This window comes from Polyodon spathula, chromosome 19 (assembly GCF_017654505.1).
Source record: "Polyodon spathula isolate WHYD16114869_AA chromosome 19, ASM1765450v1, whole genome shotgun sequence".
Taxonomy (NCBI): Eukaryota; Metazoa; Chordata; class Actinopteri; order Acipenseriformes; family Polyodontidae; genus Polyodon; species Polyodon spathula.
Genome location: NC_054552.1, coordinates 8,542,792 through 8,557,308, shown reverse-complemented (window position 1 = coordinate 8,557,308; position 14,517 = coordinate 8,542,792). Strand labels below are relative to the sequence as shown.

Genomic DNA, 14,517 nt, shown 5'->3' with positions numbered 1-14,517 from the left:
ATAAAGCATGATTCCTCAACTTGGATCATTGGGGGAGAAAAAGCAAAATCACAGCTTTTACTTATTAGGCAAGGCCACCTGGAACAACAGTGCTAGGGACATCCTGGAAAGATCTTTTAGATTTGGATTTCAGTGATGTGACTGTATAGCCCCTGCTCTTAGGTAATAGCAATTACACTACAGAAAATGCATCATTTAAGCACAAAAAAAAAAATCAGTGAACTGGTGGTAGGAAAATAAGTTGGTAAGACAGGAAGATTGAATCACAGGAAGATTCTATTCGTATATAATCGTAAATCTCGACAAACTACTCTCTTCTAAATCTTTTGTAGTCATTTTTGTATTACTTTAATATAAATACATGTTAATTTTAATTCATATGTTGTCTTGTTCTGACTTTATGTGAACGAAAAGACACACATTTGCCTGTTTTCCCATTGGAAATAGTGATATTTTGAAATATCACTGTCCTGGTCACAAAAGCAAAGTTTGTGGGGAATAATAGCCATTTTCTGTACTTTTGAGGCATAAGCAATTAGGAAATAACACTTACTACCCAGGAACAAAAATTGTGTTACATAGTGTTATTACATGTCCCGATTTTGATCTTGTGTCGATACAAGGTTTTATTGTCCGGTTTATGGAAATAATACAGCCTTTAAAGCATGGCATTATTACTAAACTGCTCTGTGAGGAATTTTAATGACATCAAGTTTGTAGCGACATGATGTAGTGGTGAGATGTAGCTTGATGTATTTTTTTAATCTAAATTGAATCCTGGCTCCAGGCATGAACAACTTTTACTTTTAATGCTGTTTAACTACTGGCAAAAAATAGGGACAAACTTTTTGTTGAAAATAATGTTTTCTATTCACTGTATTATAATGTCTAAGTCATTGTAGCTGATGACGCAAGTAATATTGAGGGACAGTTTTTACCTACTGTATGATTCATAAAACGTTGCAATGAAATGCCGTCACTGCTGACATGTGGTTGCACAAATAGCTGCTTAAAGGCTTATAATGTACTTGGATATAAGCTAGTGTCTGTGACAATGCATTTACTGTGCACCAATGATTGGGTATACAAGCACCCCAACACCTAAAGATGAACGCAAATATATATTTGCACTACTGTGCAATTGTCTGCAAGAATACAAGGCATAGAATACAAGACTATTTTGTGCCTTGTATAAGTATATTTCAATGTGTATTCCTCTCTTCCACTTCTTACACACAAGCACATGGACTTTTCTTGCTTATCCAACAAATTAACAATTTCTGAGAAGCAAATAAGCAAGAGGCAATTTTGTTGCAGTTAAACATCCTTGCCTCCTTGTGTTGAGTATTTATACATTTTTCTTTTCAGAGCCAAATGGAACACGTTTTGCTTTGGAGCTAAAAAAAACCCCAAAAAACCTGTAAGCGGCATAACATCTTCATTCCAGGAGAGTTTAAGTCTTGGCAGGAGTAAAATATTATTATTTGAGGTGTCCTGACTCATTAAAAGTGAACACATTTTTTTTAATGGCCCCAGACAGTGAGAAAGAAGATTTCATAGACGGCTTGTCAAATATACAGTAGCAACGAGCTTTGCAGCAATCTCCAGGGTATTTCTAACAGCACACTAGGTATTCTTTCTGCTTTAATTTACAGATACATCTGCCCTGGCTCTGGGCTCTCAAGTGGATTATATTGGTGCTTCATTTTGCTGTGTCAGTTACCTTGGAAACCATGCATTGTTAACCCTTACTAGGATGTCTTGCACTGTAAGAGCATGTTTTTTTTTTTTTTGTTGTTGTTTTTATATAGACCCATGCTTTTCATCAAGGAAAGAGTATACAGCAAGTGCAGAGTTCATGGAATTTATATATACAGGAATTCAACCCATTGAGACCTAGATTCATTTACATTGGGGTCCTGTCAACAAACATTATACAATAAAACAACACAATATCACGTGTGGTACTGACTTAATCATTTTAGGAGTCATAAACAAACAACATTCACCCAAACATGTGCAGATCCTTAATCAGGATCAAAACATTTACAAGAGGCCCTAAACAATTTACAGAGATCATTTTTATAACATTTAAAAGAGAGACTACCAAATGTACTCCTTCTATCATGGTTAAAAGAGTAAAATGTTTTTGAGAGCCGATAGGCAAAGGACGTTTTACCCAAACATGTGTCAACCCCTGTAACGACCTATTTGGCAGAATCACAGGAACACAGATTATAGTTGGTATCATACCTATTAACCAGAGCAGTTAAATAACAAGGCACCAATCCTTGAAGCTTGGGGTCAGATCCAGCTTAGGTCACATGTGAAATGAGTTTGGTGGTTTCCACTTAGCCCTCTATGGAACTCAGTTCTGCACAATACTGTGATGCCTCGTTTCCAGTGTATTGTTGAGCTGCAAAACGAGACAAAATACAAAACAATACAAGCACGCCATGTAGTTATTTTGTCTTCCTCGAGTGTAGTGACTGACGGTGAGAATCATTAACTAATCCCGCACCTGGCCTTGCTCGGCTGTGAGTCAGATTCAGATGTGTTGTGAGGCCACAGTTTCATGGTTTGGTTCTAGCTCGGTTCGACAGTTAGCCACCTGTACAGTGAGGGCTAGGGGCTGTCACCGCTCGGATGTGCCAGTGGAAGAGGGGTATATGAGATCTTACGTAGCCCCTCTTAGAGCAATACTGTAGGGCAGGGCTTCCAAACCCTGGTCCTGGGGACCCCATGTGTCTTCTGTTTCTCATTCCAACTGAGATCTCAATTACTTAACTACACCCTTAATTGAACTAATGATTTCCTTAATTAGACCTTTTTAATTGTTCCCGGCTCATAACTGGGAGTCGCAGAGTTCAAGTTACTTATAAAATGTTATAGCAAACTTGAAATCTCCAGCTGTTTAAGAGCTGAAAATAAGTACAAAAGTCTAATTAAGCAAATTATCATTTAATTAAGATAAATTCATTAACCTCGGGGTCAACCTTACTTTTGGTCGTCGATGTCCCCCAGGGGGTCCTGGTCGGACACATGGGGTCCCCAGGACCAGGGTTGGGAAGCCCTGGTGTATAGGAAAGCTCACAGTTATTGCTTCTGAATGCTGCTCAGGTGCTATTGAGTCAGTCTCCTTTATAGTATGTGCATCAAAATTCATCATTTTAAAAATGGCCATAATTATATGGAAATGATTTCCCTCGGACAGCAGAGCTGGCGCACTTAATGTGTGCTTCTGGAAAAGCTGCTATTGTACTGTACTCCCTAATTACAGCAAGCCTGTCTTCACAGTCTTGCACAAATCTATATTAATAAGTTTGTGGACAATGGCGTGATTGCATGTTTCAGACAAACAGAATTATCTTTTGTCATCTTGTGAATCAAAGGCACATTGGAGTGTATATGACCCCCCCCCCCCCCCCCCCGGAGTGTAAAGCAATGCATTCTCTTTCATTGTCTTTGTCATGTTTCCTTGTTTGTTTTGTGTTTTCTGTGCAGCATGTACATGTATATAGTACATTGTAGTTTTGAATGCCTAGTTTGTTTTCTGATCTATTTGCTGACTAACTTTCCATGTGGCAATTCATATCACTGTATATTGAATATATCTGTTTCTGGTGGAGCTGCTGTTTGTATATTTGCAGGTGATTATGCAGTACCAGTGCAAGTTAAATTATTCATGGTGTCATCTGATTAAATACAAATTAGGAGAATGTCAAGAATCATAAATGAAAAGAATGTATTTGTTTTAGATTTCATTCAGTAGTAAGAGAACCTTATTACATTATAACGCTACATATTCTCGTTACTTACAACAAGGCTGTATTATCTACCCTTTACAATTCCGAAGGCTTATAAATTATAATAATTTTTTTTTTATCTCTGATCATCTTTTGAAAGGCAGTAGTTGTATAAGTAATTGCTTTTGCAGCATTTCGTTAAAACCTTTTAGAGTGAATGCGGAAATATAATTTTGATTACCTTTAATTGGGAACTTGATGTCTTTTTTATAAAAATAACAAAGAAACCTTTTTCTTTCATCTATGTCTTCCACTCGTAAACGGTAGGAGGCTGTGAAACTCGAGACGAGGAACACAATATTTTGCAGTTCAATTTACTTTTCTTTATTTTGGTAATTGTGAATGAAAGTTATTTCAGGGTGCAGTACAGTTTGGCTGAATTACCTACAGCATTCTTGAACTTGCTCAACACAAAACCAGATACCTACAGTGTCTCTCACACAGCCTTTTTAACCACTTGTAACACTGGTGTAAACATTCACCAAGACATTTGTCTATATTGTTTCAAATTAAAAAAAAAAATTTTTGCAGATCTGTCTACCCATCATTGCTGAAACTCACTTGTAATGGGGAGATGCACATTTTACATATTACAGAATGCTTGTCCAGGAAATGATCATCCTTAGCACAGCCCTTCTAAACCAAAGCATGTGCTTGTGTCTGAGTTTCCAGACCCTGTCTTTTTCAGTAAAAACATTTCGCTGTGTCTTACTTCACTGCAGGACAGCCTAATTCCTTTCCCTGCAAGTGTATGTACCAGTTCTAGATTAGGAAGTAACTGATCTGGTTCCTGACAGCTCATGCCTTCTGTATTGGTCAAGACTTGGGTCTTGATGTTTGTCATTCTCCATGGAAACTGCAAGCCTGTTAGAATCTTGTTTTAAAGGTTTCACTTGGGGATGGAGGGGCTGCAATGGCAAGAGCTTCTGCAAGCCAGATAAGAATTGATCAAAATGAGAGCTAGTCGATATACGTAGATTAGTAAAGAGTAAGTAGAATGATCAAAGTCACTGGATTAGAACAAACTACTGGGAGGAACTTGTCAGTCTGTATGTCACAATAGTGGTAAGATATCTACAGTAATAACCCTATTTGTAATGACATCCATGGCAGGGATGTATGTGAAATTCAAGCTGGATTCCAAGAGAGAACAGAGCCCTTGACTAATTGCACTGATAGTGTCGCCCCCTGAACCCTCGCCACACGCACAAACAATCCTATCTCTAGTCCCTTTGAGGAACTGAACTCCTATTTTGCCAGCTGTCTACTGTCTACCCAATCTTTATTTTATGTAACGCCTTTCATAGTGTACCACCATCACAAAGCACTTTACAAGATGCAGTAAATACAAGAAAATCCATTATACATTAAATACAGTGGAAAGTGCATAATACATGAAATAGTAGCAGTAACACAACAGGTAATAGCTAATAGGCTTAAAGGGCATGGATAGCAAAAGAGAACAGATGGGTCTTGAGGGTTGATTTAAAGCGAGCGACGGTGGAAGTTCCAAAGAGTCAGAGCCATGAAGCTAAACAAGTGTTCTCCAAGTGTGGTGCACTTTTGCTTGAGGATAACAAGCAAGCCAGAGTTGGAGGACCTCAGCTTGCAAGCAGGGACAGAGCGGGTCAGCAGGTTGAGGAGGTACTCAGGACCTGTGTGATGAAGGGCATTGTAGGTGAGCAGGAGAGTTCTGAAAATAAGCCTGAACTTTACAGGTAGTCAGTGCAGCTGATGTGTTATAGGCTGTGTCTGTCTTAAATATCTCTGATAATTTGATGGAACATGTTTTGGTGACTGACAGATGGCCACCATATTGCACACTTTGAAGGAATGTTGATATTAACCTCCCCCCTAACCCCCTAACTCCCCTGCCAGGGCAGCTTACAAAAGGGGAAAGGTCACATTCTGGTGAACATTGACAATGGTGTTTAGGTGTTTGATGTATGGTAACTGATTTGAATAAAGTATATTTCCTCTTACTGAGTGTGAAATGTAATGGTCAGGTTATTTAATAAACTCTGGTATCAATGAATTACATATGGGAGTTAATTGAGAGAAACCAAACAATATTACAAAAAAAACAAAAAAAAAATAGCGTACAACAGTTTCTGTTTCCAGCAACAACAACAAAAAAAAGTACATATTTGGTTTCTGATCAAAATTCCAACGGTAAAACACACTTGTTCTTCCTTCAAGGAACCATTTGTGTTAAGTTTTGAAATGATGGGAAGCTTGTGTCCCAACAGCTGAACCTTTGGGGAATGTAAATATAGTTGTAATTTGAACAAGATCCGCTTTCTTTTAAGTTGTGCAACTGGGGAAGAATGTTGTTAATCAACCAAGTAACCTGGGAATTAGATATGTATGCAACATAGAAGGAACGATCCACTCATCCTATGGCTGATGGTCTTGTTAAATGATGACAGACTGAGAAGATGGACAGTGAGTCACAGGTTTGGTTTTTGTAATTTATGGACCCGTGAACCATTTCTGAATAGGGGAGTTTGCTGACACAAATAAGTCGATCTGAAAACGCACACAGTGTTGTTTGTACAAGCTGTCGCTTGTTGCTAGTCTGGACTTGGAAGCTTTCAGGAAAGGTGCTAAGTAGAGCTGCAAATAGCAACATGGAGACAAATTATGTACTCCATGAGTTGCCAGGGAGACTAAAAGCTAAATCAGGATAATCATTCATCTCACTGAGGGCTGCAAGATCTTGGTATTACGAGAAGAACTGCGGTATAGAATATGAGCCTCCCCTTTTAAGGTGTTACTGATATCATTTGGTTTTAATATAGGGTTTTAATTGTGTTACCTATACAACAGGGTTCTGCTTTGAGAAGAAATAGAATAACGAGGAACCAAGACACAAAAAATCATAAAGAACTGCTGTATCATGGTAGTTCTAGCTAAGCAGAACACTTCTAGAATCTTTCTTTTTAAGCTTAATGTATGGTCAGAGGAGTACCTTGCCATTTAATTTAACTACTAACTAGAATATGCCCCTTGATGTCCTAGGAGATATTTCATTCAGCCTATAAACATAATAAATCAGCACATTTAAGCAGAACTCTTACTAGACAAAATGATTCAGTATCAAACTTGCTTGATAGATGTATATTATTGAGCAACACATTTTTCCAGTCTTTGGAGCTCTGTGTCCATTTGTGCCATAAATCTCAAAACCCTAATACTCGCTTCTTCTAGACTGGAGGACCTGTTAATGAACAAATACATGTGTGTGATTGAAAGGTATTGGGTGTATTGTGATATGATGGAATATTGTGTTATGTGGTATGTCTGGTACTGGATGTGATGCCCTGCTTTTCCCAGGGGCCCACTTCTAAAGGAGATACTGAACCTCACTGGGTTCTAACCTGGTGAACGCAAAGTCAATATTTATTTAATTTGCTCTCTGGGATAGTTCCCTTGAGTTTAACCATCTTCTTTGCAAAGATGTCTCAGGGGAGCTGAATAATCAATCATTCGTATAGATCACCAGTTACTGTACAGCACAGTATCCGTTTATCGACCAGAACACGTGCAATGTTTCTTCAGAAAGAATTCCGGAGTTTAACTTTAATCAAGTATACAAGGCATTTACACAGAAGGGATGTGCCTTGAAATGGATTAGCTTGTGAAGTATTGATTTCTTTATTTTTCCACTTTGATGTAATAACTACAACTACAATATGACCTCATGAACGGAATAGAATTGGTAATGAAAGGCTGGTATTATCAAAAAAACATTTAGTGCTATAGTAAGTTGATAATACACTACAATAGTTACAAGGATATTTGAGCCATATTTTCAGAGAAATTGCAGTACTGGTCTTTTAACTCCTATTTTTTTAAAAGATGAAAATTCCACAGTAAGAAAGCAAAGTACTTGAGAATGCTTAAGAGACCTTCAGTTACATGACTTAAATAGTTGGTACTAGTTTTGTAAAGTCAATAGGTGTTTGTTTTTTCCTTTTTAAAGAACAGGAGTTCATTAAAGGTAGAATGATTTGAAAATATGTCCTATTGTCTTTTGTCACCACTGTATTTGGTTTTGTATTCCACACAAGTGATTTTTGTAGAAATAAATTGACCAGTGTATATTGTAAAATCCTTTGGGATATTATTATACTGTCAGTACATCATCCTACTGTACGTGATGCCTCAAACAGTTTTGCTGTGCACGTCGTCCTATAAAGGTCAATAGCACAGGTGCTCTCATAATATTGAGACTGTATGTCACAGAGTCATTGGTGTGTAACTGGACATCAATGTCTCTTAAGGGTGCTATTAGTGTTGGAGGTTATGTTTTATTCCCATCATATTGTCTGCGGTGTTGACCTTTCTATGACAGTGTGTTTCCATGATTCAGTGCCTGTGCTATATGGAGGATCAAAACAAACGTCAGTTTCACTCCCCAGCACAGAAAATGTTTTGTACAGCACGTGAAGCATGTGACAGGGAAAACCCTATTTCTCAGCAACCCTTCCAGAATGATCTTCAGGGCACCATACATCGTATGAGATGTTGCTACTGTAGTGGTAGCATTGTACCAATGTTTTCTGCTGAGGGTTCTTCTAGGGTTCTGCATTGGTAATTCGTTTTATTTATTTAACTTTTTTGTAAGGATACAGTAACAGCTATATCAGCTGCTTAATTATTGATGTGTCACAATCTTATTTGTGTGACACATAGACAAGAAAGGTTCAGAACTGTCAGTGATGTGCCAGCCACTTTCAGGCGTTTTATCGGTCTTGCAGTGTGTCCTTGTTACCTTCGGGGTGAGTGTAAAATCCAGAAAATCAGCTAACCAGACTGCTTAGAGCACCCGTTAGTCCAGTTACTTGATGCTGCATTGTGATTTAACACCAGGCTTCCAGCAGTGAAAGGCAAGAGCGTCAAACCACTGAGCCATCGTCATTAGCAAAAGCCCTGCCAACCACTATGGATGAACAGAACAGAACATCAAACTCAGGCAGTAACCATGTTCCCATGACTTCCTGCAAATGTTTAAACAATCAGATGCCCATCCTAAATTGATTGAAACATTGTTGTCACTATTAGCTGCACAGTATGACTTTTTTATATTATTTTTTACTATTACTACCCTGTAAAACCATTAGGCCAATGAACACACATGCACATTCATGGAATTTATGATAGATTTCTACACCAAACTTTCCACATGGTCCCATGCTATTGACAGAGTTATGGCAGATGTTTCTATTTCTTTGTCCACCCTTGTAGGCTCTTATCATGCAGTGATAAAGACAGACTGTTATTATGTTGAAAGACAGATAATGCAAGGTAAAGGGGCCCTGGGGGTATTTGTATTATATCCTCATCTTCAATTAAAAACTCATAAGCCATTGTTAAGGCTATGCTTGCTGTAATTAAATCACTTCCTACTTAAGAAAAAGCAGATGGAATCTAACAGAGGCACTCGATGTCTGTCCTACATTATCAGACCCAGAGGATGGAGTTGTCTGATAGATGGGATACAGTATCAGGGAAGTCACCTTTCATAATAAGCGAAAGTAGGCTGGCGCCGTGAAGGTCACAAACAGATTGACGGGATACTGGTGCTGGTGACAAACATGGGGTTTCCATGTTCGATTTATTCATTTAAAATTTAAACAGATATTCAACTATTCCTTCCTTTTGAATCAGATGGAAAACAAAAGTATAAATCATTCCAAATTTACAGTTAAAAAAAAAAAAAAAAACTTACCTGGAATCAATGGGTATCAAAGAAAGGAGAGGAACATCAGCACAGTAGAATGTGTGTTTTTTTCCCCCATGCATCATTTATGTATTGGATACCTTTGCATGATATCTTTTTGACAGAGCCATCCATTTATGTATTTAACATTTTAATGTGCTGGATAAGCCATATGAGCTACAATCAGTGTATTAGGAGAAAGTTACATCTACATAGAAGCATGCAGTAAACACACAGCTTCACAATGCATGGGTTATTGTATCACTTCACATGAAATCACAAGCTGCTTCAAATGATCAAACAACAATCTTTTAAAATGAGAAAGGGACACTGTGGATCCAAGTTCTATAGGCAGCTTTAGATAAATTCTGTTGTATGAATGAATACAAATGTGGTCATTTTTGCCACTGAATACATTTCAAGCAGTGTTTCTTCAAATATTAAAATACAATTTGCTGTTTTGGCATTTATGTATGTTTTACTATTTTCACTGCAAAAGACACTGAAGATACAATGCTGTAGAACAGCTCTGTCCTCCATGCTGATTTTCACACAATGGAGCCCTGCCCCTGTGCTTTTTTTTTTGAGGTACTTTCTCTTCACTTCATTTAATGTGTCATCTTGCTTTACTGAATCTTGCCGACAGTATGAATGACAGAGTTGAACATTTCCTCAGCGTGCCTTCTATATATTGAAGTAGATCCAGAGGAAGAGCAAATGTGTCATTCCCAGACATGTATATTTAATGGAGTAAAAGGAATAAAATATGAATCAAAATTCCTTAGATTGTATTGAGCAGCATGCATTCTATATATCTACAGTACATCATGCAAACTGTTCAACAGACCTGCCTATAGAACTGGCTACAGAGACACTTATTGGAGTTGTTGGGAAATAAAGGATACCCATCATGAGGAAATGTATTATACAAAGGCGCTGAATCATGTATATGTCACATTACTAACTATAAAGTATGTAAGACCCAGAGCAGTTGGCTATTTTTATATGGGTTTGAACAGGACATGACAGTGGATACCAGAAAGGTCAGAGGATCAGACAGTAACTGCAACCAGGTAATAAAGGTCAGCTTAACATCTACTGATATATCCAAATGTGCTTAGAAGCAACTGGTTGCTGATAGTGGAAAATGACAGCTGCAGAGGTATGTCACAATCAGTAAGCACAATGTGCACATTCTGAATGCAGGAGAAAGCTGCATGAACAGAACACAATACTGATAGTTACGTGGGGTAGTTTTAAAAGACTTCCCTAATCAAGAATGCACCCTCCCTATATCTCTGTGTTTTGTATGTCTAGTCCATTAGCCGGTAGCTGGCATAAGAATATAATTGAAAGCTACTCACCATTGGAGAAATTTGAACATGACCATGACCCTGTGGAAAGAAAGCCTTTGCCTCCCAGCGCTAATGAAAAGCTTCTCCTTCATTAAACTAACCCCCCCCCCCCCCCCCCCCCCCCCCCCCCCCCCAATGGGCTGCAATTACACAAAGTGCACTGTCCAATAGAGATTGCTTTTTATTACACATCAGCCTTTATTGACTTCATTAGAAGAAGGAGCGTTTCACTACAGCAGGAGACTTGGCTTGGGGGGCCTGCCTGCTTGCTGGCTAAACCCTGGTTATACTGTACATGGAAGTTCATTCTGCTAAGGGCTGTCTGTTACCAGTTAACATAACCACTGGACCAACCAGTTTAGTTCACATGGCAGCCAAACACAATGCATGCTGCATTTAGAGGAATATTGAAGCTAGTTGAAGGAATTAAAAAATGTTAATTATTCAAAAACCTAATGCATACACAGGCAATTAATTGACCTTGTAAGAGATGGATTCTTAAACACTGTACAAGAGGTCAGCAGTTATAGAGCTCTTAATCTCCTCTCACCAGCAGAGTATGTAATCTATTCCACAGTTGCAACAGGGGCAATGTGTGTGTGTAATTCTAATTCCTGTGGTATACCGTTATGTCTCTTCATGAGAGGCTAGCTGTGGTATCTCTCTTTTCCTTCTGTAATTGTCCTGTTGTCTTGGTCCTTGGAACAGACTGTTCTTTCCCTACTATTTGAACACACTCCCCATTCTCTAGTCATAGTCACAGGCTGCTTCATCAGGGCTTTATTAAAAAACTACAGTTAACGTTTTGTGGTGTGCAGTATTACATTACTGTAGTCTGGAGCGTGCTGGTGTGTTATGTCTCTTTCAAAGACTTCCATTTCCTTTTTAAATTCTGTGGAGAGAGAAAGTCACTTGCGGTGTACACTAATACTTAATTAACAGGTCACCCAAGAGACTGGATAGCGATGGCTGCGTATTCAAGGTTAGCCTGCCATCCACTGTTTATTACTGTTTTGACTGAATAAGAATGTGTCTCCTCAATAAGGTAATGGAGTTCATTTCAAGGCTACTCCATCTTGGCCCCACGCAGTTCTTTCAAACTCTTGTCTGTTTTTTTTTTGTTTTTTTTTTTTATTGGATTTAGCTAGCACTGTCTTTTTAAATTCAATTCCCAATTCCCATTCCTTTTTAATTAATTCCAACACACCAATTATCAAAATTGCAATTATCAGTATTTTGTTAAAATTAGCTTCTCACAGTAGCAACGGATTACTTCAGTTAAAGTCACTGTTAGTCAATTAAATTGGCTTTGTCACATCGAATATATACATTAATATGCATTTAGTTTTAATTGAAAGTTTGGTATCCATGTTTTTGTTTACTATATTAAATAATGACATGTTAAAGGGTCTGATACATTTTGCTTTTAAATGAAAGTGTAATATAGGATGTTATACATGCATGTTACGCTGAGCTTATAAGTCGCACTTACAAATGCATTTCTCTTTATTTTTCGGTAGAGTGGAATGAGGACCATGTTTTTAGTTTTTTTTCTTTTCCGAGCACTTCGAACCGCTGAGTGCCTGTATTGTGCTGCTCTCCTTCAGGACGCCGCTCTAATCAGATGCAAATCTGGAGGAGCTTCTGGCTCATCAGACATTTTAAACAGCTCAATGAACTGTGTGTTCCCTGGTGTATTCACAGGAGCTTGCAGGGGCTGAGAGAAGAGCAAGACCATGGAGGGGGACTGTCTGAACTGCGTCAAGTACCTCATGTTCATTTTCAACTTCTTTATCTTTGTAAGTAACTTTCTTGCAATGTTGCTGTTGGGTTTTTTTTGCATATTGTTAAACAATATACCAATAAGAAGCATACAGAATGCTATTACTATATATTTTAGGTAAACAGGTTTAGGGGACTGCTTTTTAAATGTCTTTAACACCTAATAAATTCTGTGACAAATGTTTCTACTAGAAATTTAGTATTATTTAGCATTTTCAATGTTTAATAGTTATTGCTAAATTTCTTGTGTGCATTTGTTGTGTTAGTCTCCTTTTTGTGATACTTCTTTTTTTTTTATTAGACAGACCTAAAGTAAATCTCCCTAAAAGGTGAAGTCACTGTAAAGCCCTGGTATTTTCTTTATCTGAGATTTGAGATTCTCTGAAAGTCATTTATTTATTTTTTATGCTTATACCTTGAGCTCCTGGGCTGTTTAATGCCAAGGTCTTTCCTTTCCTTTCTCTGTCATTTCTGTGCCTGTCAACAGCCCCTCTCTCACACAGTGGCCAGCATCCAGCATTTGATCTCAATCAGGGCACAGCACAATCTTCCGGTGCCTCTGTGTGAGAGTGACAGCATGCTAATGTGACATTATAACAGTGTATGTTCATGAACTACAGTAGGACAAGGATCTCATTTTTAATGTCAGAACCTCCAAGGCTTTCACAGTCCACTGCCCATACAAGTCTGGATATTTTGTACTGCTCTGATCAGTGGGTGAAGACTGCAGTGTTGCTAAGCTAACTATTGGTTACTTGAGACCACCGTCAAGGCATCAGTACGATCGTTCTTCAGGCACTTTCAATGTATGGTCAAAATAAAAGTCACATTTAAAAGTAATATTTTTGGAATGTCAAAAAGCAGAATAGCTAAAGCTAAAAACAAACAACTTCTTTTTTTTTTTTGTAATGCAATCTCAGTTCGTCTGAGATTATATACAGGGCTTGTTTTATTGTTAATATTAAATTTATATTATTAAAACAAAAGCTTTGAAAACCACAATAATAGTCAACAGGAATAAAAAGGCAAGTTTTTGGAGTTCAGCTATAAATATGGATACCTGCATATGAAAGTTAACCAGTCCTCTGTGATTTTTTATTATTGGGGCCTAAACTAATGTAAAATTAATTGAAAACCCTCGTAAGTGATGTAACAAATCCAAATACAATTTTGAGACAAGTTAATCAGAAACTTCAGGAGTCAGGATAATGCGGCATGTGGCTCTCCATCCAGGTTAACACATCTAAAGTTATGTCCCAGCACTTACCAAGCAATATGTCAGATCAGCAGTGAATCCGTTACCGCGCTCTCCACTGACCTCTAGTGGTTGTTTGTTTTTCAGCTGGGAGGCGCCTGCCTGCTGGGAGTGGGGATCTGGGTGCTGGTGGATCCCGCAGGGTTCCAGGAGATTGTGGCAGCCAATCCACTCCTCTTCACCGGGGCTTACATCATCCTGGCCATGGGAGCCATGCTGTTCCTGCTGGGTTTCCTGGGCTGCTGTGGGGCCATCCGCGAGAACAAGTGTCTGCTGCTATTTGTGAGTGTAACCCTTTAATATTGTGATGCCTGCAGTGTGTCTCTCTGTGTCTAATACTGCTCAGTCCCTGTAAAAGCACTTGTATGCCATTCTGGATCTGTACAAAAGATAGTTCTCCCTTTTTATTTCACAATTTGATAATTCACTAATTCTGTTAGATGATGCTGACTATACATCATACAGGTATTCTACTTTCCTGTATAAGAGCCCTTTACTATTTCATTTTTTTCAGTATTTCTATGTCAAGGTACTTATTAGGGATGGCAGATGTGCATCAAATGCTTCTTTGTATAGTATTCATGCTGATCGTGT

At 38.2% G+C, this 14,517-nt stretch overlaps 1 protein-coding gene across 1 annotated transcript in view; it reads left to right on the top strand.

Annotated features, from left to right (window-relative positions):
• Positions 1-14,517, top strand: part of LOC121294817 (tetraspanin-18-like) — a 41,555-nt gene that overhangs the window by 23,665 nt on the left and 3,373 nt on the right. The window contains exons 2-3 of the mRNA XM_041218924.1: positions 12,591-12,685; positions 14,011-14,205. Coding sequence (XP_041074858.1) covers positions 12,623-12,685; positions 14,011-14,205 — 258 coding nt within the window. The 5' untranslated portion in view covers positions 12,591-12,622. The remainder of the gene's footprint in view (positions 1-12,590; positions 12,686-14,010; positions 14,206-14,517) is intronic.